This window comes from Dermacentor andersoni, chromosome 6 (genome assembly GCF_023375885.2).
Source record: "Dermacentor andersoni chromosome 6, qqDerAnde1_hic_scaffold, whole genome shotgun sequence".
NCBI classification, from domain to species: Eukaryota; Metazoa; Arthropoda; class Arachnida; order Ixodida; family Ixodidae; genus Dermacentor; species Dermacentor andersoni.
In genome coordinates this window covers 86026824-86054816 of record NC_092819.1, presented here as the reverse complement: position 1 = coordinate 86054816, position 27993 = coordinate 86026824, and the positions used below count along the sequence as shown (strand labels likewise).

The following is a 27993-nucleotide window of genomic DNA, read 5'->3' as shown; positions in this document are numbered from 1 at the left end:
CATCGAAAGAATTGACGTCTCGAGGCATGATGATGACAATACCAGCACAGTCTGTAGGTAACATTTTTTTTATTTGCATTAGAAAAAATTGCAGTGTTGTCCGTTCGGCTTGATAACTTTTCCGGTAGAGCGCTTCTTCTATTCGCACTTGTGGTATTAAAGATAATAGCAAGCCCCACAACACGAGTTTACTTGTTGATCTGAAAAAAAAACGACAACAACTACCAAAACATGTTTTATACAGTTGTCGTTTGTGACAAGACAAACACACACATAACAACATTGTATTTCAAACACGAAATATACATGCGCCCATTACACGAACTCTAATTTTCCAAGAATAACCGTTAGGGGAGACTTTCTTTTTTACCATTCGAAAACATATTATCGCGTCTACGCGTCATTCGTTCACATGATACGAAATTGTTTACTACAACCTGGACACAGTGCGATTGATCCACTAACGATATTATTATTTTTATGAAGTTAAATGGTTTCTTGACAGACGTTGAGATTACATTTTTGCACAAAAGAAGTATCACAACAATCTGTGATGGGTATCTGCGTACAGAGTCTAAAAAAGGGTGATAATTTTTTTTGATCGGATTAAACCTGGGATACCGTGTGCTGTGAAGTATACCTTAATTAGCATATAACGAACACTGCACAAGAAGACCTAGAGACACTCTGTCTTGTGCGTGTGCGTGTGCGCGCGCGCGCGCGCGTGTGTGTGTGTGTGTGTGCGCGTGTGCGTGCGTGTGCGTGTGTGTGTGTGTGTGCGTGCGTGCGTGTGCGTGTGCGTGTGCGTGCGTGTGTGTGTGTGTGTTCTTTCTCATGCTGTCTGCTTTCCGGGAACGTAAAACAAACTCGCCCAAGTGAGCACTTTATTTAAATATTCTCTTGCATATATGTATTGTACTTACAACGCAAGCATATTGTTCGTAGAAAAAACTGTGGTCTTGCTCACGCATTATTTATAAAAGAAAGGGCCGAAGTAGTATTACCAAATGTTTGAGGTTATTTTGCTGTCCCTCATCTGAAAGCCTTTACGCCCAGGGATTAATATCAAAGCATTTGGAATACCATCGGCAGTGCGGCAGCTCTCTTGACGTCATGAATGTTTTCTTTTATCGCGGTTTACCGTGAGGAAATGGCCCTTTTTTAACTTCATGGTGAGACTACATTGGGCGCTCATAAGTCGAGGAATTGCTCACGTCGTAATGCCTTCGGAAGAAAGCTGTTTCCGTTATCCGAGGGATGTTAATAGAAATGATAAAAAAAGAAGAGCCAGTGCGGGCATCAAGTGCGTTGCTCTAACTATCATTAAGATTTATTTACGCGAGTTCTATTTACAAGGAATCACTATACATTAATGTCAATGTTTTGTTTGCAAGCAAGCGATTATTTAAGTAAAATGGGACACAGGCAGGCATACCAATGTGCAGTGGTTATCCAATGGGAAGTCTGACGTCACAACGATGCCAGTCTTTACTCCCTGTCTTCACCGGCAGGCACAGGGCAGGACTGCGTAAGAGCGTATGATAAAGAGTGCCATACTGCGAACTCAAAATATCGGGTTTGACGTGCCAAAACCACTTCTTGATTATGAGACACGCCGTAGCGGGGGGTTTCGGGAAATTTGGACCACCTTGGGTTCCTTAGCGTCCACCTAAATCTAAGTATACGGGTGTTTTCGCATTTCGCCTCCATTGAAATGCAAACGCCGTGGCCGGGATTCAATCACGTGACCTCGTGCTTAGCTGCCCAACACGATAGCCACTAAGCAACCACGGCGGGTCAGAACATACTGCGATAATTATGTCGCATTTAACCGCAGAAGAATGACATGGCGAAAAGACGGGGTAAGCATATGTATGCGCACTGCAGGACATACTTGCAACTAGTGACTAACTTGGGCGTGTGCGTATTCACAAAAAGCTCTTACGCTACAATTGCTCGTAAGATCAAATTCCAGCCGATCCTGAGGCTGAACTTTTATTCGTGAAGGCGGTCGGCCAACGGCAACACAACACTTGCGAAAGAAAAGCTTTGTGAATTTGGTGCCTGTAGTTTAGGCGCAGAATTAATGTTCGCCCTGTGATTCAGATAAGATCAAAAAATATATATAATATGCAGGAGAGCAAACACATGAGTCAATTTAAGTGACGCATTACTAGCTGCAGCTGAACTCGTTTTATCATGTAAGCAATTAGTCCGCTAATTAACAGAGAGTAACTAACTCGCCAAGCAGAGGTTAACATCGAATGTTACTGGATTAATAGCGAAAAACAACACATTAGTTTGGAATGGGTAAGTTTGTGTGTATACTTCAGCTACACAAACGAGGCCAGTCACTGCCTAAGGCGTGCTTCATGGTTCAGTATGTGGGCTCCAGGAATGCGCCACAAACTGTTTCTAATTTTTTTCCAACAATTTCAAAGCTATACTTTCGTAGAATAACATATATTTAAAGATTTCGTGGCCATACTACGCATGAGGCAAAGTGTTATACAGCTATGCGCGAAACTAATAAGAGGACAAAATAAAAAAATTAAGCACTTAGTCCAAAATCAGAAGAGGCAGTAGAAGCTCTATATGCCTCTAAATATGGCAGCATTTTCAACCAAGGCAGCACCAGAGCCCTTCAATACTTTTCATTAATATTTTATTGGTGATCATTAAACTCCCGCTGAAGTTTGGCTTAGGGACAGTAGCAGCCGCTAGGGGCGCGACCACTGATTCAACGTTGCGACTTGACTGCGGTTAAATAAGGCGGTTAACCCGTTCCCGGCAAGGTATTCCAAGAACTCCATCCATTACTCCTCTCAACATCTTCGCACTCCTGCTATTTTGCCTGCTGGAATGACTTATTCCTAAACGCGGTGATACTCACCGTCTCGAGGTGGTCGATGACGCACTTCACGGCCTTTGCGACCTGGACCGAGAAAGAGAGCGCCATTTGAGGAAAAGAACAAAAATCGTTCGTTCATGGGAAAATGGAGTGGAGCTTCCACTTATAAAAATTTGGAGGACGCTTAAGCCTCGCCTTTAAGAGTGGAACGCTAGAGCGTTCGAAGACCCCTTACTGCTTTTCATGCTTCCCGGCAACTGCAGCTTATGTACCCGTAACGTTTACCGGGAAACGCTGGCGGCGAACACTATACACGAAGGCGAGCTTTCTGTGGTTTAAACGCGGCCTCTTGCGTGGGTCGAACTCCTGTTATTGGTTCGAACTTTTACTATTTCACTCTGAGGAGAGCTAACATAAAGGACATGCGCTGTCGGTGTTTTTTTCCTTTACATTTGCTTATGGGCTGCCATTCTCAAAATTCCGGCGAATAATGTAAAGAATGAAATACAAGGTATGGGCAACTTTGGTGGTAGAGAAGTAGTTGGGTATGCGGTGGTTCGGAAGTTGGTCCGTTATTCTTTTTTGTCGAGATGACGTCCTACGCCGGACGCCGATGCCGGATATTGTGCGACACGGGCTCCTTAACGCTGTCGCGTTAAAGAACAATGCGCTTGGTAGATTTGCTCCAGAAATTGAGCAGCAGCTTACTGGCGTAATCACGCAGTACGACCGAACCTCCTTGCAGCGTTACTTTGCACATACACTCTGTATGCGTCCTGCATAACGTAATTATACCTTTAATTTTGTTATGTTTGGGAGACCTAAAAAAATTAAGTGGGCAACATTAGATTGAAGTACGTCCAATAAAAACAAGCCACGCTATAGATGCGGTTACATATACAACATGTATATGTTTTACAATTTGTTTTTGTAGGCAAAAATTGACAAAGAGGACGAGAAGCAATCCATGTAAAAAATGAGAGAGAAACTTCAGTACCACCACTCCCACCGTCTCCGCGTCAGCTCCTCATTCTGTGTTAGGGAATTAGATACCAGAAAAACAACATTGTCTGAAGAAAGAAACCAAGGAGACCAAACCTGGCTCGAGACCAGACTTCTGCACGTTACAGAAAAAACTAACTGATTACAATTAAAATTACTTCCTTCAAAAATTTTAATTAATACAGTTACCAACTAGAGCCGCACGAAAGTAACTGAAGGTTGAGGTTACTCAATGCCGCGATGCTCGCGGTCTGAGTCCTCCTCTATGAAACTCAGCGCTTCGTTGTTGCTGCGGCTAGGGGAAGGCGTTCCCGATAGGGCCTGTGAAAAGCTGAAAAATTGTCCACATATTATAGGTGACTCCCTGGCATCAGCGCCGGTAGTGGTCATCGCTATTGAGCCATAGGAGCGCCGTTTCAATTTGTCGGTGAACATCAGATGGACGTCCACCCGGCACACTTCACTCGCTAGCCATTCAGACTTAAACGACTAATTGTAACGGACGCCAGCAAAGGTTCACGTTCCTTAAAGGTGGTCAAATCTGCAATGTAATTTCATATAAAGCTGCACATTGTTCAGTCCCAAAAGTACTGTTGGTGTGTTGCAATCGCAAGAATAAGTGTTTATGAATCACGGATATATCACAAAAACATAAGAGTTTAACGGCCGGAAACTGCTCTCTATACCGGATAAGCCGTATGCTACACTATAAGCGAAGATGAATTGAACAATAGCTCTTACCGGCCCTGTGAAGGTCGTTTAAAATCACTTTCTGAATAGGTAGAGAGAGACAGAAATTTATTATAGGAGGAAAGCTTAAATGTCGGACTCCCAAGAGTGTTTTGCTAATCTGCAAGCCCGCCACGTTCAGATGATCCAGGCGTCGCTGCAGGATGCTGATTGTGGGAAGGAAGTAACCCTCGCACGTGCTTTCATGCCTTAGAACACTGTAGTGCGAGGCAAACAAGTTTATGTGCTCAAAGCTGAGAAATGTTGCTGGTTTGATGTAATTAGTTAGTGAAAAAATTAATCGAATTACAGTGAGCATTAGAAGATAGGTCCTCCTATCGAAACGTTGGCCAGCCTTTCTGAGGCACCTTATCCCTGTTTACAAACTTTATACCACAGTATAGACACAGTAATCGTTAAGTTACAAGATCACACATACACACACACAAAAGCGTAACTTATTACAAGTAATTAATTACATATACTTCGTTACATACTGCTTGAGACTAAAATATACCACGTATAACAGCTTGAAGTTATATATACTGAATATAACTTAATGCAAACTTAGGGGGGACACAGAAAAGAAAATCACAACGCTGACAATAAAGGAATATTCCGGCGCACGGCGGTAATGTATAGGTTCGATGTCGGCGCTCGTGTTGACATTATTTATTGTTCCTTCTATAAAATTATGCGGACATGCTAGGCGCGTTTCCGTCGTCGCCGTTGTCGCCGCCATGATGTGGTATCAACAGTGCATGCGCGGCGCTCGTGCAGTGAGTTATAATATCTCCAGAGACAACAGCGAGGCGTTGTGCGTTTGACTGTAAAAAGGACTTCTACTCTATTTCAGTATTTCCTTGCAGCTAGAACTGAACAAGGAGATTTCAATCTCTATGGCACTGAGGAAGCTGCAACACTCGTTAGCCAATAGAAAACAACGAAAGCCCTTCGTGATGTTTGCATCAGTGGCGCGTCGTCTGCTCCGCGGCTGTTCGCCATCAAGTCGGTCCGTGCTCCCCGAATCGGCGCATTGATGCAATGAAAGCATTGGCGCTGTTACCTTAATAACCCGCGTTTACATGAATGCGACAGTGGGGCGTCGTATTATCTATAAACTTCTTATGTAGATTCTTGTAGCCTCCTTAGCCGACAGCAGGGGTGAATGCCCCTCTAAGAATTCACCTGCCCCGCCTCGTCTGCTTGGCGTTTATGGGCATTTGAATAGAGTAGCCATGTCGAGACTAGTTAGGCTGCACACGGAAACCAGTAGGAAGTAATCGTGACTCACTTTGCTGTTGTGTTCATCCTGGGGGCACTCTTGAAAAGCAGCCCTCAGTTCCGGCTTTGTGACATTCTGAGCCAGCTCCCTCATACGGTTCAAGTCGACATCGTTCCTTTGAACCTGGAAGCACGGATTACGCGCACAATAGAGCAACAGACATACGGTTATTCATGGTGCTTCCAACATATAACAAATTCAAAGCGGCTTGCTAGCGTACTGTTGCCGAGTTACACATTTTGTCGCGCCGAGAATTTTAGCGCTTCTATGGTGGCCGCAGCCTCACCATTACACTTGAGATACTCGCTGTGGCCTGAGATGTCGTGGGCCACAATAAATGAAGCACAGTTTCACTCGAGCAATTAGAGGTTTGGGCACTGAGTTTAGTACCACTGCACCAAAGTGTAAGTGCATTCGCGGGCGTCACTCACCTTGGTGTCCGCGTAGGAGGATACGGGAGATCTGTCATTAAACGGCATACGCTTTCTGGCTCTGCCGCTCAGCACCATAGCATTCGATAATATCCAGCACCGAAAGATTTGGCAGCCTTAGTGCCACAGGTTTGGCACCGATGCACGTTTCTGTTAGTCGCTTGGCGGCGACGCTTAAGACTAGCCATTTAAATTTGCGCTTCTTATCCGCCGCCATTGCTAGGAGCACTCATAAGGCTCTTTTTCACACACTGCTGATATGAGTAAATACATCAAAGTTGGCGATGGCCGGCCACAAATGAAGCAGAATTGGTAGGGAATATCTGAAGCGATGGGTAAGCGTTGTGGATCCAGTTTCTGCATAGCCTGCTTTCCTTTGTAGTACTCACGTTTTTTCTGTTTCGATTGCGTGGAAAGGCGAAATCAAGTTAGAATAATCTGGGCGACTGTGAGCTTTGGTTATGGCTTCATTGACTCAAAATGTTCTTATAGCAAGGAGAAAAGCTCTAGGCGTAAACGTGCTGAGTATCTACCGGAGGCGACTTTTACGCTTTTCCTCCATGCCATTACGCTTTCGCTGCAGAGAGTACATGCGCGAATATGATACCGTCTTCTACAACAAACTTTTAATTCGTAGATGTTGTCGCATTATGATAGACTGAATTGAATTCAATTGAATTTATTCTGCAACAAAGTTGCGAGGATGACCAGGGAGAAAAGCTGTAGGTTGCAGCTTGAGAAGAACCTGGCCACTTCGTACACAGGGCAGCATCGTAGCGGTTGACCGAAAGCGCGCGCTTTGCATATAACGCTGCTAACCAAAATAAATATGAAGATAAAAATAAATACAGAAAGACGCAAAATCCATGATCAGTTTACACAAATAAATGATTGTAGAAAGCTTTCATACAAATTTTTGATAGAGGTATGATAGAGATGAAAAGAAAGAGAAAAGTGAACTGGTCACCGGGAACAGAAATCATGATACAAATATTTCGTGTAGAGCAGGTATATTATGTCCATTAAGAGGCTTCCTGACTGCTCACAACAACATTAAATGAAGAATAAGAATACATCATTCATTACACATATTTTCGATATGAATAATAAAGAAGTGTAAATATCTACCATGGGGTCAACTTACGAGGTTGTAGCTTTTCAGAACGCACTCCAGACCCTGCAAAAAACAGCAGCAAACTGTCAGATACCACAATGCACTATTAAACATAAAGACGAAATATACAGTGCCAATACCACAAAAGGAAGGAAAATAATGCTGTTACCACAGTTGGAAACATTAAGTCCCTAAGGCTGCTGGTGCAAAATGAGGCTCTCTAATGCATACTGGTAAACAGAGTCAAGCGGAAGTGTGGTTTAAAAGCATGTGTGATAAGTGAACTTTGTTTTCTGACAGTTGAAATAATTACCCTGCTCATTTGTATTGCGAAATTGCGAAGTTATAGCCTGAAATGTCAATTTTGTTGGCGGTCTGCAAGTTACGTGAGAATTGACAAATCTTTGAAGCTTTTCATAAAGATCATACGACCATGAACAATAGAAGAGAATTTAGCTGCTTTTTAAATGAAAAAAATTTCATTGGGATGTGTTAGTCATAGCCTATATAATGAGAGCAATTCAGCTGTTGCCTGATATTAAAATTAAACGTGACTTAGAAGCAGGGTTTCCTTTTTAAGGATAACTTCTTGGGAGAGTTAGTGTTTACTTAACATGATGCTCTATAGCGCAAGAAGGCTAAAAAAAAAAGAAAAAGGGAACATTGACAGGCGAAAGGAAAGACGAGCGCTAGAAAACATTGTGTCAATACGAATTTCATAAGCTTCCAAGGTGGCAGGTGGAAGGCCCCTTCGCTTATTATCAAGAGCGTTAAATTAAAACTAAATTCTGGTGTTTTACATGCCAGTAGCAGGATATGATTATGACACGCGCCGTAGGGGGACTTCGGACTAATTATGATCATTTGGCTTTTTTTTTTTAAGTGCACTCCATGCACGGTACACAGGCGTTTTCACATTTCGCCCCCATCGAAATGCCGCCTCCGTGGCTGGGATCAAGAGCGTTAACTAGTTGCTTGTAAGCGGAGTGTTTTTTTTTTTAGTGGCACTACGGGATCACTTAAGAGCTGCCCGAAAAGATGGGACATCGTCAGAAAAAACCAGCGCAGAACGCACGTGGCAAAGTAGTTGGTCTTCCCTGCACTGTAAGTTGGGTAAGCTATATTTGCTATAGCTTGTTAAGTCGCCTATCGTAACTTGCAAGTTCTGTTCCGCTCGCTTGTTTGTTTTTTAATGGATGTGTATTGTTTTATAGCTCAGCATTGAAGGTGCGCTTGCTTAGTTTGCATGGGCGTAAGGCATTGTTTGGTAGCAATTAAAGTTATTCCAATATTCAAACGACCAACGTTGGAGAAGAGCAGAGTTAATATTATTAATTAGTTAAGTTATTTTACTTACTATACCTACCTATACATCGCCCATAAAATGTTATTAGGGAGATTTAGTTAAACCTAGAATAGGCATATTGTTGAAGTCGCACTACGAAGACGTATAAACATGACATAAACAATCAGCAGTCACAAACAAGCACTCATAAAAAAGAAACGTTAGTTGCATACAGTTTGTGTACTACAAGCGACAAATTTTATACAATTGGGACATGTCAATAATTGAGTAGAACGCATTTTGACAACACTTAAAATATTCTGCGAATGAATCGGAGCACTTTGCAGCTTATTCCAATCTTCAATTGCACAAGAAAAAAAGAGAAAAAAAGAAAGAAAGAACGAAATCAAGGAAGAAAGCGAGTGTTTAAAATTATTATGGCGACATCAGCACAACGTAATGTCTCTCTATTTTTTTTGTTGGCATTGACTTTTCTTTCTGAAACATACCGAAGTGATTTGAAATAACGATATTTTACACTGCCAGTTTCACTTTTGTATATATGGTGCAACATCTTTAATAGGAAGATGTAGACGCCGGCGGGGAAAGAGCATTTCTCACCTGTCTGAACTTGCGCATCTCAGTGCCACGGGAGTGGTTGCGGCAGTTTTCGTACTCCTGTGCTTTCTGAGGAAAGAAAAAAGAAAGCAGACCAGCGTCAAGAGTAGCGCTATAAGCTCGATCACATTTTAAACATCAATCTTCCATATTTATTGGTGTCGTTATGGCATCTTAAACGTCGATCACATACTGCTCGCGACAGCCACAAGTAATTCCATTTACTTTAGCGACTCACGAATATATATATATATATATATATATATATATATATATATATATATATATGTCAAAACGTTTATTAAAAAAAAAAGGAAAAGTGCAGAAAGCGAGTGGGTGGAGCCTGTCCAGGGCCCCACTGGCTTGAGCGGTCCGCCGTGCCTGGTCGAGGAGCGCTAGTCGCGTCTCCCGATCCTCGCTGGCGAGCCAAGTCTCCCACTGCTCCCTTACGGAAAGTTTGCCGGCTATTTTTGGTGTACTAATTTTGGGTGGCGTTTTCTGGCAATCCCACGTAATGTGGGCGAGAGTAGGCCGGCCTTCGCACCAAGGACAGCGAACGCTGTACAGCGTTGGGTGAATGGCATGTTTCAAATAATGGTTTGGTAATGTGTGCGTCTCTTTTCGGCGCCAGTCATAAGAGTCCCGCCTGGATAGATCAGGGTGTGGTGGAGTGTGCTTTCTTCGCTCGCGCCGTTGGTGCTCAAGGATGTCTCGTGGTAAGAAGGGGTTTTCGTCAGAGTGGTCGGCCATTCGGTTGACAAAAGCACGAGCTGCGCCGTCCGCTCTCTCATTGCCCTCGAGTCTTGCGTGACCCGGGCACCAGATGATCATGTGTTTCTGCGTTAGGTTGGATTCTAATAGGTGAGTGGTGCTGTGTGGTAGCCTCCTGGTGAGGAAGAGTCTACATGCGACTTGGGAATCTGTAAGAGTTATAGACGATTGTCCCAGAGCGTCCTTAGTTTTAATAGCTAGTGCGATGGCTGAAGCTTCTGCGGTATTCGCAGGCGCCACTCTAGCCGTGGCGCAAGTCACAAGCCCTTGACCTGCGGCCGCTCTTACTACTGCGAGGGCGTACTTGTAAGCACCACATCGAGCGACATCTGTATAGACTGTGTCCGGGTTTCCGCCGAATTGCTGCATTAAAGGGACACTAAAGTGAAAAATGATTTCTTCTGCATCAGTAAATTACCGTTCTATAACACCAAAAACACCACTCTTACAACGATAAGAAGTTTCGTAAGCCAGAAAAAGCGCAAGAACGAAATACGGGTGGCGACGCCTACTTAAGTTCCCCGCACCTGGGGGCTGTGACGTCTTGCATTTTGATGGCATCCTTTAGGGCCTACTAACTATATATAGCGGTACAGATTGGTTACATTGTGTTCTAAAAGAACCAAATATTAAACGTGGCAAGTTTCGGGAACCTTTACTCAGCTAACGCGGCCCAAATGCGAAAACATACTTTGGAATCCCTGACGTCACGCTGACGTAGCGGCGCTGGGGTTTCGGCGCGAAATTCAAGTACTGATACTTGGGCCTTCATTTTCTCATCTAATAATCAAACTATTATTTTGAAATGAATGCCTGCAGGGTTCTCAAACAATTTTTCATTCATTCATTAGTGTAAACTGATTTATTGTTTCGTTTTAGTGTCCCTTTAACTATCGAGCTCAAGCACTTCTACGATCCCGGTGGTATTTCGGACTCATGTTCTTAGGGATTGGGGCTACTATGATGCTTTCACGAATGACTTTGGGCAGAGATTCGAGTTCTCCTGCATACTGTGGACGAGTAGGGTAACCTACGCGGCAAAGCAATTTTCTGCCAGAGGAGGTTAAGCTAAGCCTCTCCAGTTGAGATATGAGCGTCGCTGCCCGTAGCTCCTCGTAGTTATTGTGAATCCCGAGGGCCAGCAGGCGTTCAGCAGGGGTTTCCTGTGGTAGGCCGAGAGTCGCGTTGTACGACGTTCTGATCAACGCATCTAGGGCCTTTAGTTCTGTTTTCGTGGGGTCCTGGAAAGGGAGGCTATATGTGAGACGACTTAGCACAAAAGCCTGAACTAGCCGGATCGTCTCTGTTTTCTTGAAACCTTTTCAGTGATAAGTTACCCAACGAATCATACGGGAGATCTGTTTCACCGTAGTCCTAAGGGTTTTAATGGTGTGGTCTACTCCTTTGTTGCTTTGCAGCCACAGTCCGAGGAATCGCATTTTTGGACCTCTCTTATCTGGCTGTCTCCTAGAAAGAGGTTGACCGGCTCGTGAATTTGACGGCCTCGACCTCGGATCCTGATAAATTCTGAGTTATCGAGAGCGCAGCTGATTCCGCGGCTGCGAGCGAAGGTTTCAAAAACGGTGGCTGCTTCTTGCAGGATTTCTTCTTTTTGTCCCAACGAGCCGCTGGTTGCCCATAGGGTAATATCGTCTGCATATAACGCGTACCCCAGCCCGGGTATGACGTCGCGTGTTTTGGCTAAGTGTCTCATGACGAAGGACAGAGTCGTCCCTGACTCGCTTAAGCTTAGCCCAGTGGCTAAGCCTAATCGCTTACGTTGCGCCGCTGGGCACGAGATAGCGGATTTCATTCCGACCGCGGCGGCCTCAGTCCAACGGGGCCAGAATGCAAAAAAAAAAAAAAAAAGTCCGCGCATACCGTGCACGGTAAAGAAACCCAGGTGGTCAAAACTATCATCCGCATAATGAAATCGTGATGTTGGCGCGCGAAATCCCGATAATTAAATTTTTTTACAGCTTTATACAGTGAAATGTCTTTTCGCATAGGTGCGGCTATTAGAAGAGAGAACAGCTTGCTCACGCGGCACTTTTAAAAGGCCTGTTACGTTACAGCTCTTTGAGGAATTCGTAACTGGTTCAATTTACCATATATATATATATATATATATATATATATATATATATATATATATATATATATATTGCAGCAGAAGCTCTCAAAGGTTTGCGCATTGAGTTCCGGCGTACATCCGTGTAGAGTATGACCCGTTTCGTTTGCTTTTGATATACAATAAACAAGCTCGGAGAGAGCGTTGTCAAGAGGAAGAGAGAAAAGAAAGAAAAAAAAAACACGTTAGAAATCAGAGAGATTAACTATACGGCTGTCGGGTTGGCTACCCTGCAGAAGTTTGGAAATGTGGATTAGGGATGAGGAAAGAAGGCGTCACGGAAAGCTGGTGCAGCGAAAATTTCGATGTAGCATCGCTGGCCGTTTTTTAAATATTTGAGCTACTTTGGCATTCTGTTTGGGCTTTCTGTTCCGGCTCAAGCTAAACCTGACACATTGTATTCAGGAAGTACTAATCAAGCTTGTTTCAGCATTTCTATCCAGTATGACGCCTCTTTTCTGACGCCACTCAGTAGATGGGGAACCCCTCTGACGCTTGCATATCACGGACCGTACTTTGGAGACATGCACCACAGTTTTGTTCTTCTTATCGGAAGCGCTGAGTGGCTGACCGTAATAGCGGCTCGCCATTATTCGAGCCAACAAGCGAAGAGGAAATTAAAGGGAAATAGAAATTGGCCCTTAAGAAATACGGTTTCTGGCCGTGATTTGTCGTTTTTAAAAATAATAATAATATTTAACTTAGTTTGTTGTTGTTTTTTTCTTTCTGCCTTTCATATCTTCTCACTTCTTTCCCTCTCAAGGCACAAGGTTTGGATTTAGCAGCACAGCTGGTACTTTCAACACAATAAGTCTCCACTTCGAGTGACCGCTTTAAATCTATAAAGGGAGGCTTGCCCGGGAGCCAAAGACCGTTATTCTCTCTGCAAGTTCGCTCGAAACAAAAACTCATCCGTTGAGAATGCTTACGTCAGTCGGCAGCTTTTGAGCCATGCACTCCCTCCATCTGGTGAATTCTTCACCTGTGAATGTACGCAACGAACTGTTATTGCACGCGCAGCACATGAGAGTCGGCGAAAAGACAAGAAATAGTAACTAGCGAAGAGTCTGAGCTTAGTGTACAGTACGGACAATGGTTAAAAGAAAAGCCAATTTAGTATTTAGGGTGACTGACTGCACCTTAGTTTTGACACACAGGCCTCGATAATAATTTTCGTTAAATGTTTTACGTCTACCAGTTGGCAGGAATTAATACTGACTCCCATCATGAACATTCTATACTTTGTCATAAAAAACAGACGATAGCTCACTGCACTAAAACATTGATTAAAGCATGACCGCATTTCAATTTGTCTACTTTATTTAACATGCAGTATGCGGTAATCCGCAGCCATACTACTCACTGCATGACGTGACAGGCAAATGACCTATCCATCCCATATACTGCCCAATGAATACTTCGAAGACTAAGAAGCCATGGGCACCCTAATAATTAATCCAACATTCACTAGTGCCACCTATGTTACTTCAGCAACACATAGAGAATTATCAGGGAGTAATAGTGAAATATAAACCAGGAATCCTTGCATACGTATCTAATAACGGTACATTAGGAAAAGAGGTGTTGTAAAAAATAACATTTATTTAACTGTAACCCGACTACAGATTTGCCTAAGACAAAAATTTTTGTTGCCACTAGTACGTACTAATTTTGGCAACTACACTGCTGCATTCCCGGCTGTAGAGTTTTGGAATGACATACGATTGAGTACGGAGCAATGGTATTATTTAGTGGCATTTAAAAAAGAAGCTATTTCATTAATTTTTTTACTCCTAAACGGTCGGCACTAACAATTACGTACTGCTTTATTTTGCTGTTATTATATTCTGTATTATTACGATGTTCGCCATGTGAACAATCTTAAGGCGTGGTTTATTTATTCATAATAGCGCTATTTATGTTGTTACAGATAAATACGCCGCTCTGTTTCGATCTCACTATATCTATTTACCTCCACGTAACGTCTAGCTCAAACGATGACCCCTTTCATGTTATGAGACTTCTGAATACTTCCCAAAGCAGGTATTGACTTTTTGCATAAATAACTTTTGATTTCATTCGAGTTCAGCTCATCGAAGCTGTCTTTGTTAAGTGCCCTATATATATATATATATATATATATATATATATATATATATATATATATATATATATATATATATATATATATATATATATATATATATATATATATGTATATATATATATATATATATATATATATATATATATATATATATATATATATTTATATATATATATATATATATATATATATATATATATATATATATATATATATATATATATATATATATATATATACCAACAATTTGAAAAGAAAAAGAACTATGCATTCTTCCGAACAGAAATCGCATGGATAGTGTTAGCGTTTATCAATTAGCCGAGGCAAATTAATTTACTTCTTAAGTATAGCTTGAAACGTTCAAGCGTCAATAGGAAAGTTGTGGAGCTTCAGAAATATTGCCCAACCCAGGAACTTCCAACGAGATAGACTTAGCGAGGCCGTTTTTATTCGGGAAAAACGAAAGCCCGCGGAGTTAAAAAAAAAAAAAAACACCACGGGACAGCGCGTTCTATGTGCCCCATAGAGTTTCTCACTATAACACCTAAAGGGAAATCTGGCGCCACCGTTTATGGGAGTTTCTTAAGGGGCGCTGTGCCGTCATGGGAATGACGGTATATGGGTCTGCGAGGCTTGTGCTGGCTGGTGTTGTAAGAAGTTCGTCTAAAACGTGGATGTGGCTACACAACGCGTTCTTAAAGTAAAATCTTCATGAACTGTTTCCATTCACACAAATTGTATCTTAAGTCACCTACAATGCATGACGAAGGGAAGAAAAGCAAGAACAGACAACAAACTGTTTCAAAGTGAGCGCGAATCTTGTCGTCTGTCCTCCAACTTTAGCGGCCCGCTGATACTTTTTACGTATCATATAATTGCACATGCAATAACAAGTTCTTATAGTTAAAGAAAACATGTTTTTTATGTAATAAAAAAGCTAAAACCGCTTTTTACGTGCAGTTTTAGTGGAATATGAATCATTGTGACAGACGCAACGGTGGTTGCCTGGCTCTCCGAGAACGATGTCAATCCGAAGTCGCAATATACCGGCATTCCCATGCATACCACAGCGCAGCAGCGCCAGATTTCCCTCTAGGTAATATAGTGAGAAGCTCTATGATGCGCCCGAATGCGCCACGATTACCGCGCTCTCATGAGTGGTTTGTAAGAACATCGCCAGCGTCGCGCCTTCCCTTCACTTACGAGAAAGGGCTTCAACTTTCGCTCGGCTCTGACATTACCGGCAGCGGCTGGCGACGGCGCTCCGAAAAAGCGCTTCGTCAGCAGCCGCTCGCGCCTGTCGCCGAAGGACGCGCCGTCATCAGCCGATTATTCCGATGTGACGAGAAGAGCATTTTTTTTCCAGCGGTCAAGTCGATGCGGAATAGAAAAAAATACACACAAAACATGCATCATACATCTGGAACCTGTGCGAGAGAGAGAGCGTCATTTGTTACAACGCCGCTTTTCCTCCAAGCTGTGCCAGCGGCTAGATGCATGTATTACTGTCGTGTTGCGCAACCGTTTCGAAGAATTTGTTTGCAGTGCCTAAAGCATGCCGTACTCAAGCGAGCAGAAGGCGAACATGATCTTAGCCTTGGGAGCGGCAGGAAGCGACAAGTGGAAAGCTGCCAACGTATACCGAAATCGGCAATGTGGGGGAATACCTAGCGCGAACACAATTATGAGGAGTTACAGGACGCTGAAAGAAACAAGTAGCTTCAAGAAGAAGCGGCACAGAAAGGGGACCATCAGTGAAGAGGCTGAAGGAGGCATTTTGGCTTTCATGAGTACGAACTCTCATTCCAGCGTGCGTGACGTGAGTGGTGAGGTCGGAATTTCAAAGTCTTCAGTGTCAAGAGTTCTTAGGAAGGCTGAAATGTATCCGTATCACCTTCAACTGCATCAAAAGCTGGAAGAAAGAGACTTTCAATGGCGGCTTGATTTCTCAAATTGGATCCTTGTGAACAGTGACGAAATGCCGGATTTTGTTGACAAAGTGCTCTGGACAGATGAGGCAACCTTCTCGAGAAATTCTCAAGTCAACATCTATAATGCGCATTACTGGAGCGATACGAACCCGCATTGGGTGGCGCAGACCAGGCACCAGTACCAATGGTCATTCAGTGTGTGGTGCGGTATCTTTGACGGAAGAATAATTGGCCCCATATTTTTTTCAGCAGTACGTGAACGACATCTTGGAAGGCCCAGTCGAACATTTTCGGTATGATCTTCCTCTTGAGTTTTTCAAGTGAACTTGGTATCAGCACGACAGGCTCCCAGCAGCAGCCTTGCCCGAGCCTGGCTTGACGAAGCCTTCAAACACCAGTGGGTCGGGCGGCATGGACCAGCGGCATGGCCTGCAAGGTCACCGGACTTGACACCTCTTGACTTCTTCTAGTGGGGACATGTGAGAGACCCAGTGTACCGCAAACTTACACTTGCATCGGAAGCGCTAAACGCAGAGATTACTGAGGCCTGCAGCGAGATACCGTCTTGCGTAATCAAAAAGGATACATCGGACTTGCTGAAAAGATGCCAATACTGCATTATGGGAGAGGGCGACTTGTTTGAACACATTATTTCGAGAGATGTCACAGTGAATAAATCTCTACAGCCGTTATCCATGAAAAGAGCCATCTGTGTGAAACTTTTGTACGACCTGGAAAAGGCACGTAACTAATATGAAATTACAAATTCTCTGCCGAGGAGGAATGGACAGAAAGCTAAAAAGCAACCTTCCGTGTCATTTTACAATTCTTCCTTTTGTGACAACCAGCGTAATTCACACGACGTTATCAAGCTTGTTATAATGCGTGTTTGCTTGTTGGGGCCTTGCTCCCAAATTCGAACTCATGAGCTTGTCATTTTTCCTCCGCATGCATTCTGCTAGCGTGAGAGTGCAATTATCGCCGCAGAAACGAGAGCCGCGGTGTATGTCAACTGCCGCCCGAACTCACTGGCGTTTATCTCGGAACCAAGCACAACGCGAAGCTCTGTCGTGGGCAGCGCGAAAGGCGCGAAGCGAGCGATGTTTTTTACAAACCAGAGTTGGGAGCGCTGTAATCGTGGCGCATTCGGCCGCACAGAGCACGCTGTCACGTGGCACGTTTTAAACTCCGCGGGCTTTCGTTTTTCCCGAATAAAAATGGCCACGCTAAGTCTATCTCGTTGGAGGTGCCTGGGTTGCGTTAATACCGTTACGACTAGACAGTCATAACGGTATTCTCAATACGTGGATATCCTAGATATGCATATTATTATTTGTCGTCGTTGTATACGGATGGGGGCATTCTCAATTTGCCACCCATGAATATGTGCTTTGTTGAGTAGAACTGCTATCCGCTGTCTCGGTAGGTTCCACTGCGACAACATTGTTCTTCGGATGGTCCAGACCTACGGGTGTGTGATATTGCGTTGTATAGCAATGCGGCGGAATCTGTGGTGATGACGCGAGGTACTGTTGGTTCACTCTGTAGCATAGAAGTGTCAGCAAAATAACGAAATGCGTTTATTGTAGCGCAGCGCCAATAATTCCACTCCCTAGCGGTACCGTTTACTTAGATTGTCTGATACCCGATGTACCCGATAAAGGAAATTTTTTTCCAGTCGGAATAATCCAACTGTACTTGTTATTCAGTGATGATTGCATCCCATTAGATGGGCGTTATGTTTGCATGAATTATTTCGAAATTCGATGGTGGTAAAATGAATCGTCATTTCAAGTGGTTTTGTAAATTGTTATACAGGGGTGTCTTCATAAATGAGCTGTTCTTGCAGATAATCACGTTGCGGAAGAACAAGTCTCCCTGTTGAAGGAAGTGGTATCCTCTCTTAATCAGTAATTCTGTGTGTTCGATATACGACGCTGCCATGCATGTACACAGAGCATATGTGTTCTACTAGCTGCATTCATCTATCTTTGTCTAACGCGAAACCATGCCTTAAGCCTGCTCGTATTCCAGTGATTAAGATAAAGCATGTGCTGTAGTATGGTTAACCAACGTAGCTTGACGCCATTAAAGCTGTTTAGCAGGTTTGTGCATTTAAAGCAGACATTTGGAGCAGCAAACTCAGAATGACAGAATGCAGCAGCCAATTCAGACCAAGTACTGCTTATTGTCACGTGATACGTTGGTTTATGGTCGCTTTATACGGAGCAAGCCAGCGAGATGAAAGAGGAGGTTACTTACGGCGCGAAGAAGCCCGGCCTCCAGCGCTCATCGCCACAGCCACGAGGCAGGCGGCCAGCACAAACACCACGGCGGTCTTCATATCAGACGACCTTGGCACTGTCGACGCAACAACTGCGCAAACGGCAACACACAGTCGATTGGCTGCAACACTGCTTGTTTCACTCACTACTGCGTTGACACACCAACCTAATATCTACTCTCCAGATTGCGACTAACCAAGCGCACCTCTTGGGTAAGACAAGGCGGTCGCCTGTTTCACGTCGCGTATATAGAACAAGAAGTCGCGTGACTGGCTCGCTGTAGTTTATATATCCATTTCCTCGGCGTTTCTTCCTTTCTTTCTTTCTTTCTTTCTTTCTTTCTTTGTACAAGGCGCTTCGCCGTGTTACGCCACGTGACAGGACGCCATAACAAAGAACTAAGCAGCCTTGGCGGTGACCGTCTCGTAGAGCTGGGAGGGCGCGCCGCGGAACTCCGAAAGTGCACGCCACGTGGGCGAGAACGAAAGCGCATTACCGGCCGCTTATGCACGATATGCGCCACTCTGTACACACACGGGTTTGCATGGCGCTTACAGACACGCTCTCCGGTGTGCTCTTTTTGTATACGAGGCAGTCAGCAACACGTATCCTGCTCGCTTGCTGACGGCCTCTTGCGTCTCGCCATTTTTAATGATGTAGCTCATGCAAACTAGACAGGTCCACTCTTCGTGTTTCTATTTGTTCTTGCTTTGACGGGCGCGAGGGGGTTGAGGGAGGAGGCGTATAGAGCCCGCCTCTCACCTGTAATTTCCCGGAAAGCCGGCCGTGTGGCCTCTCGTGTAGGTATTCACATGGAGAGAGATTGAGCAACATCGCAACGATTAGTGGGTTTGCGTACTGGTGTTTCTGCTGCTCCGCTTCAGAACTTAGAAAAGATTGCGGCCTCGACTTACGACAGGCTACAGATCGTCTTTGTCATTTAAGTGGCTGTTCGATGGAAGAGTCCGCAGAGAAATATCTCGACACAGTGCGCTCAGTCTAAACAATGGAAGACGAAAGCGAACAGCCACGTCCTACAATTAGGTCTCTCATTGTTCTATGCGATGCCATCAGCACGTCGGCATTCATTTCCCTTCGTCACTTAATATAACCAGTTCGCTGCACAGAACCGCGAACTTCCCAACGGAAACGGCTAACGAAGATGTTGTGCTCGTGGAAAATGAGTTGGCGAATATTCCTGCCCTCATTAGAGGCACCCTCCCAGCGAATCATTTCGGCAAACCTGTTCAAGAAACGTACGCCATTCCCATCTCATGGCGTCAGCCCTTGCGTAACATCCTGCTCGACGTAGGCGGTAGGCATTTATAAAGTGCCTACTTTCAGGGCAGCTTCGTCGCACGGTGTGCTTGATGTGCAAACCCAATCCCAAGAAGAAGGATACGCAGGTGATGTATGGGTGAATGTTGCAAGCCAATACTTTAAAGGAACGCAAGGGAGGTTCAAATGTTTCTCTAGCGTTGAATCTTCGAACGTTAGGATCATTGGTCGCGGCGCTACGGCACTTTGCCTAAGTGACAATTGGCTAATGCTCAGTTGGCCGCGGCACCGCGACTAAATGTATAGACGCCAATACTGTGCACAGTGCATACACAAAGAGTGGAGGTCGAAGAAATCACACGAGTTTAGACGTGAAGCCCTCAGGCACGCCATTCACAATCTATCACACGCGCGAATCACAGCCGCGCACCCTGACTTTGGCTAGTCTCGCGCAACACTTCTTTAACACTTTTCGCTGCGCGCAACACATTCCCGTCAGGCACAGGGGCCACGAGTAGTATGTCCTCAGAAAGGGAGCGGAAGTCTAGAGCGGTGACAATGGCTTACGCGCCGAATCTAATGTTCTGGTGAGGTCAACTAGTGATCGGAGCTATACTACAGTGAACTGTCACTTGAGTGAACTTCAAGGGACCGAAGGAAATAGTTCACTTAACTGAAAGTTCACTAAACTGAATATTCACTAGACCAACATAAGAGATGGCATACAGAGTCAAAAGTTTGAAGTGCAATTCATGGAGCAAGAGACATGGCATCCATAGTGTTAGAAATGTCTGAAAAGAATTTGCACATATCAACAAGTACAAGGCTCATAACAGTTAAAATGCTGCCTTTCTCACTTAGAAAGAGAATCTGTAATCTTCTGCACTTGTACTTTTAAAGCACAGGAAGTAACAAAACTGCCCAATGAGTCAATGTTTTTGTACACTTCTTCTGGCACAGCTTGCTGTTGAGACACAAAGTCTCTCAGCTTTCCAATGTACCCTACAACCTCAGCTAGAATTATAGGGCTTGAAACTGGCTCGGTAGTTGCCTCTTCTTCGTCGCACTCTTCTTCTTCTTCAGGATGAACCCTGGAAACAATCTCCAGATCCGTATGTCCAGCACAGGTAATCAGTGCACTGTCACACTGTGCATAGTCTTGAAACGAAGTATTGCTATCGACCTCCAGCTGATGACAGATCTCTGTCCACATCGCGGAGTCTATCCTCTGAGCGAGTTCGTTAAACTGAAATATTAACTGTTCCGAAATTCGTTTAAGTGAAACATTTTTGCATAGAATCTGAAAGAAACCTGCCGGGGAGTTTTAAAAGTTCGTTATTCTGAAATATTCGATAAACTGACGTTCGTACAACTGAGAGTTTACTGTAATCGCTTCCTATAAGAGTTTACAATGTGACACAACAAGAGAGAAATCCTTCAAACTTTATCATTACGTGAACGCCATTCTGACGTGCATAAATGTTCCTAGCTGTGAAGGCGCGCGCTGTCAGTCCGGGTCACCAGCGTAGTCGTAAAGTAAGACGTGCACAAACGTGCTCATTAAAAATTGTTATTACAGCTGTGACATGTGGTGTGGTGGTCTTCTCGTGACATTTTCGTAAACCGGCGGGGGAAAAGGGTCACCGAAAGTGCGCGAAATAAGTCTAGAGCAGCATATAAATGTTTTTGCAGATGTATCTGTATATATACCGTGAATCTCGCGCCAAAATTGCCGTGCCTGCAATGACATGGTAACCACACATATTTCCAGGTGCTTTATCGAATTTGGTTTCATTTTCTTAGCAGCAGAAACTCACGAAACTTCAAGGTACCGTCCACGTGTATTGTTTAATTCACTGCAGCAACTTTCAGTTTTAAACAACTTAAACAAACTCCAGTGAATAATGCTCGTAAACCTAAGAATGTCACTGAAAGACCACGCGAAAATGACAGTGCAACCTTAGCGTGCGTATTTTGTTGTTTAAGTCTTTTAAGCAACAGAGCCCTAAACTTATGTTAAAGCTGGAGCACCTACAATTCCAAAAATGCAATCTAGCATTCTCGAAATGTAACGTTCCTTTGTCATGCCCCTTTAACAAACGGGCGAGCATAAATTCTACTGCGGTCTTTGCGTGATTATATGCTTACGCACACAACTACGCACCTTTAACGGCAATGCGTTCACTAATCTGCGTCGCCTGCGGCATAGGGTTAATGCTTCCGCAAATGGGTGGGCTGTTTCTCGAAATGGTCGCCCGTATATAGGAGATACACATGCCCATCCTACAGCCGGACTACGATTGCTTTGACAAGACCTCTAACAAAAGAATGAACAAATCAACGAACGCCGCTATAGTCCGCCGTAGCATTCATGGAATGATTCTCCAGATTTTTATAATTTAGACCACACATCTCCGCCCATAATGAAGTAAGTTTACGCAAGTTTATTGAGGACATACATGCTGCGGGCCTCAGTAGCTGTATCATTCTGCTGCTGGGCACGAGGTTGCGGGTTCGATTACCTGAAGAGGAGGCCGTATTTCAATGGGCGTGAAATGCAGAAAACGCTCGTTTAAGTAAGCGCACGTTAAAGAAGTTCAGGTTAGCAAAATTAATCCGGAGCTCTCCGTTTTCGGCACCCCTCATAGTCAACTGTGCAGTTAGGAGATGTTAAACACCACACTTAAAAAAAGAAGCACCTGTCAGGGTTGTAGGATCTGCCTTCGAATACTTGCCTGTGTAAGTTGGATACCGAGAGGATTAAAGCCGATGTTCACTCGAACGCAGTGACCTGCAGACTGCGAATATAAGGCGGCCACAGTGGGGAGACACAGCGTGTCGCAGACTCCTCGTTCTTTTGCACGCGCCTCCGGGAGCAAATCCAGCAAAAAAATTGTGGAAGCTCTTGCTGCTCGCGCCCGACAAGGCGACGATCTCGTGTCGCAAGCCACCACTGGTCTCCTTCTCTCCTGCATATTTGTTTTTCGTTGAACGAGCGCCTCTTTCCGGCAAGGCAAGGACAATCTTATCCCGACGATCGTGCGGAAAAGAGGAGCTCGGCGGATGCGCGGTATATGGTTGCTTCGCATGACGAGTTCACTGCTGCAGGGGCTCTGGACGATCAGGCTGATGCCTTCTGACAAGAGGATTTCGTGGAAGACCCTTCTCTTGTTTCCTTCACGTGATTTTTTTCACCGCAGGAGAAACTTGCGATAAGTGTCCAGAAATATCGCTGCGTTGCCACTTGTCTCCACTTGGGTTATTCTCCTGCGCTATAATGCTTAAGAAATAAATAAACAGAGCAGACAAGAAAGACTGAAGCTTAAGACTGAACAGAAAAATTATGAGCCATTCCACAGTGTGAAGGTGATTGATCAGCGAAGCTGTTTAGCACACGACACGGAGGTGCCACATAATTTTGAACAAAGGTACGAACTCATTTATTGTCTTGATCGATGGTCATTATTTCACTCGCAACTGCAATCACATTCATTGACAATGTCAAATCGATACACGTACGCTACTGGGTGATCGGTTGGGCCGGATCGGTGTGTCATCGCAATCGATATGTCTGCAACACGGAACGCGTAAACCGCTCCCTTTTCGGTACCGACACATACACATTGAAATCACCGGCAACGACAACAAGGGTAGTGTCATCGCAGCTAATTCACGCAAAGTGAGTAGCCATGAACCTTGCGGGACTATACGCAATACCAGGACGCAGGCATGCATTCTACGCCGATCATATCCCTATCCGGACCACCATTGGTTCCGAAGAAGAGAAATAAGACGCCCTCCAACAAACGACCGACGTCGTGCAGCAATATTCAAAAACAAGGGGTCTCGAATGCTTCCCCGAGAAGTCAAAACTATTAGTCGTTCGACAGAAATCACGAAGAAAACTCAATGAAATACCCCCACATCACACTCACTCTCGACGGCATCGAAATACCCACAGTAAACCGCGTCCGCATCCTGGGCCTCCTCATACAACAGGGCGGCAGAGGTGAATACACCATCCAACGTCTCAAGCAAACCACCTTCCAAATCATGCGAATGGTCAGCCGCATCAACACCAAACTATATGCACTGAAAGAAGACGGCATAAAAAAGTTCGTCCAGGCCCTGATAATCAGCAGCCGCATCGCCTACGCTGCCCCGTACCTACCCTTCACTCCGAAAGAGAAAGGTCAATTAGGCATACTTCTACGGAAAGCATACAAGCAAGCGCTCGGCAAACCACCGGAAACAGCCACACTCAAGCTCAAAGCCCTAGGAGTCCATACCACAATAACAGGAATCATAGACGCTCACCTCGCAAGCCAACGAGAACGCCTAGCCCTCACATCAACAGGAAGAACAGCCCTAGAGCGCCTAGGCTGCCCCACACACGGCAAAGGCCACGAACAAGCAATCTATCTGGCTCCCAACATCCGGGAGCACATCAAGGTAGCCCCTATTCCCAGAAGCATGCACCAGGAACATCATGCCGGTCGTCGCCAAGCTCGCGCAATGACCCTCCAGATAATATATGGCAGTCTTCCTGCCACACTATACACAGATACCGCGCAGTACCCCAAAAAAGCAGCCATGACGGCCAGCGTTGTCGATGACGGTCCGCACTGCCAGCGCCCTCGAAGCGGAGGAGACGTCATTGCCTTGGCCATCACCTCTAGTCTAACCAACTAACACGTCACGATTATTACTGACTCCCAGGCAACTTGCGGTAGCTACGCAAGAGGCAGAATATCTTTCATCGCCCACCGACTCCTTAAACAAGCCTCCCCATTCCCGGACGTTAAAATGGTATGCACTCCAGGACACGAGTCTCTCCATGGAAATCAGTGTGGGCACGCTGTAGCCCAAGCTCATGCCTCCTGGACGCCACAAGAGAGGGATACGTACGGCCGCATCTATGGAACCCGTACCTTTATAATACAACGCCATACTACAACCTCACAGATTGAACAGACGACGATATGCACCTCCACACAAGACCCTCTCACGCAAGGACGCCGTAGCATGGCGACAATTACAAACCAACACATACCTCCATTTAGCAGACTACACGCAGTACACCCTACACTATAGTCATACAAATGTCCCCTTTCTAACGACTACGCCTCCCTATATCATACCACATGGGAGTGCCCCAACGTAAAGGCAGCCCTGGAAATACCCAACCTCACAGCCAAGCAGTGGGAGGCCATGCTGACTAGCTCGGACCCTCGTGACCAGCAGCATCTGGTGCGGTGGGCCCGAGAGAGAGCAGGAGCCGCAAGAGCCGTGGACTGAGGGCGCTTCCCCGCGCAAGCAGAAAGACACCTGCTTGTCTTTTTTTTTCAATAAATATTTTTCCTCCTTCTCCTCCTTAACGGGCTATGAGTCATTGTATTTTTTGCTTGCTTACGGGGGTATGAGCCATTGCTCACGGGGGTATGAGCCATTGATGAGGGCAGTTTTCGGCATGCTGTTCTGCATGTTGTATGCATGATTAGAAGGAATTTAAGCACTGTTCGCTTCACTATGCTGAGTGCTTGTAGCCTCTGCCTTACGGGGCTATATGAGCCATTGTATTTTTTGCTTGCTTACGGGAGTATGAATGCTTAAGGTGGTATGAGCTATTGATAATGATAGTTTTTGCTCACGGAGAATAAAAATGCACCGCACCCTAGCTATATACAGCTTCGCTGTAAAATAAGAGTGGGGTGCGCCATTGTAAGCGCAACTTTAGTAACTTTGTAACGTGCACTGTCGGACTGGTTGGTACATAGCGAGAAATGGTTTCAGGTGCAAAAGAAGACACGGACAAAGAACAGACAAGGACAGGCGCACGGACGCAACAGATTTTTATTTTTCTCGATGCTTCGCTTCATATACCCTCAGTCATATGCTCTGAAAAACATAACCAAATGAGTTTACATGAGATTGATACCAAGCTAATTCATATCCTATCAGCAAGAAAACGAAACTCAGTCTCGTAAAGAGACGATGACGGACCGCTCATACACTGCTCTCCAACATTTCTTACATGCGTAGCATCTGATAGTTCCCGTGCCACCGTATTTCTACTTTTCCGTAGTATGCATCTGCTTACAGGCAAAGGTTCACACGTGCACACCTTGCAATGACGCGGCAAACTCGAGCCTCTCCCATTTCTGATTGATGATGCGTGCTCTCGCAGGCGATCACTTATGCAACAGATAGTTTGACCGATGCATACCTTGCCGCAGCTTAAGGGAATCGCGTAAACGACTCCGGCTGAACATTTTAAAACCACTTTGCGTGCTTCTCGACGCACTCGGCACTTTCTCACAGATGACAGGCCAGCGCAAATACGAGAAAGCTTCCGAGGAACCGAAAACACTACCGGAACATCATACCTAGAAGCCACATTCTTTAACGAATGAGCCACTCTGTGTACATGCGAAATGAGAACAGGACGCGTTTTCCTTTTCTTTTCGCTTTCTTCCGAAGCATTGTTTGGCTCACGCAGAAATATCTCCAAGGAAGCTCCGCCCACCGAAGCTGACAAAGAAGCTGGAAAGCCTGCCGATACAAGCCTACTTTGATTGCCATATTGATTGTCATAGTAACTTTGATTGGAATATAGCACGACCGAATACGGGGGCAGGTCTATGCTTCAGATGAAGGACTGTTGCACATGTAGTTGCGTACAGTTACAGCAGCCTTCCGACGAACTCGCTTCAGATTAAAGGCATTACCGGGTATACAGAATGGTGATAGCAGACCCGAAGACTGCATTAGATAACTTCAATTGCAGCCAGCTCAGGTAGCTCAGCCTTGTCGCCATATGATTTTTAGAGCAACCTTAGAGCATTAACACTTTATATACGCAGCGAAGTTTTTCTTTCTATCACCGACATTTCCCAGACAACATAAAACATCGCGTGGATGTCCCAGACACCGTTGTCCCGGAAAGATCCAAATGCCCTAGCTTTTTATGGGACGTACTGAGGATATCCACAGCACCATGCCCACGATGAAGCTTAAACACAACATCTACTGATGGATTTATCGCGAACCTAACTTGACATATATCCGAGCAACATCCTCTGTAGGATATTCTCGGAACGCTGCTTCCAGGTGTGTTTTCACTATTTGGGAGCTTCATGCTTGGCCGAAAGAAAATGAGCATAACCAAAAGCGAAATCCAAATGGCAAACTACAAAAAACAAAAACAAGAAGCATGTTTATTTGTAGATGATTGTGTTTTAACATTATTATTATTATTATTATTATTATTATTATTATTATTATTATTATTATTATTATTATTATTATTGGTCGTGGTGGCCACCGACGGTTCTCTTGAAGTAACAAAAGCAGATCTCGAAGGCTATGCTCGTGTAAGGGCATAGGCGGTGCTGCACCTGAGGTAGTTCGCTTGATACCTAACTGCTTTTTAGTGGTGGAAATAAATAAAAACGCAAACTTTCTGTGATTTCAAAGTACACGACAGCGCATAAGTATCAAAACGGAGCTCTACAATATGGGTTCTCATATTCAAGAAGCGTCATGCATATATTAATCCAATTTGTATATAACGGACTGGCCTCTAACTACAGTGTCAAACAGTAATTCCTTGGGACACATCCTGACATCATCCTAAAATGGTCCTCCAATTATGTACCGTGTGTGTTCTCGGTATCTACTTGGGGCGGACAAATGGACCTCATCAAGAGCCTTTTAGGATTAATGCAGGACATCGTTAGGATGTACGAATGCCCTGACGCCGACACTGCAGGGACTCGCTGGGGATGCTGCAGCGTTGTCTGGGCTGAAATTAGAATTCTACGGCCGCGCAAAAAGAAAAAAATAATGACCGCGATAGCTGGCACGGTGTTAGGCTAAGAGGATATACGAGTCGCATGGAGTCCTTCGCGCAGTATCAGTAGAAGGATACATTTGCAGGCAGTCTGTGCAAGCAATCTGCATATCACTATACCCGCTGGTGGTTGGTCTTTTTATGCAGTCTCGTCGCATACCATGGTACGTTGATCTAGAGCCACCCAGCCGGGATAGTCCGTATCCAGGCATGCGGTTTGGGCCGGGCGGGGCAATTACGCGCGAACTGATTGATTTATGAGAAAGAAATGATTTTGGCATCATCACAGGATAGCGTAAACACTGCTATCAACTCTCTGAGGC

General features: G+C 44.7%; 1 protein-coding gene across 4 annotated transcripts; it reads right to left on the bottom strand.

The window, feature by feature from the left end:
- Nucleotides 1-52: 52 nt before the first annotated feature.
- On the bottom strand, nucleotides 53-22656 carry LOC126522524 (uncharacterized). Of its 4 annotated transcripts, none has more exons than XM_072288794.1 (9): nucleotides 22554-22656; nucleotides 18518-18631; nucleotides 13147-13199; nucleotides 9319-9384; nucleotides 7443-7475; nucleotides 5877-5990; nucleotides 2894-2935; nucleotides 1436-1524; nucleotides 53-200 (listed from the first exon to the last, which is right to left on the bottom strand). In XM_072288794.1, exons 2-8 carry the CDS (start codon nucleotides 18597-18599, stop codon nucleotides 1489-1491), a joined length of 426 nt encoding a protein of 141 aa, XP_072144895.1. In that variant the 5' UTR covers nucleotides 18600-18631; nucleotides 22554-22656; the 3' UTR covers nucleotides 53-200; nucleotides 1436-1488. The 4 variants fall into 4 exon arrangements, with proteins under 4 accessions (XP_072144895.1, XP_072144896.1, XP_072144894.1 ...); XM_072288795.1 differs by lacking the exon at nucleotides 22554-22656 and adding an exon at nucleotides 18746-18852; XM_072288793.1 differs by lacking the exon at nucleotides 22554-22656 and adding an exon at nucleotides 18707-18850.
- Between the last annotated feature and the right edge of the window lie 5337 nt (nucleotides 22657-27993).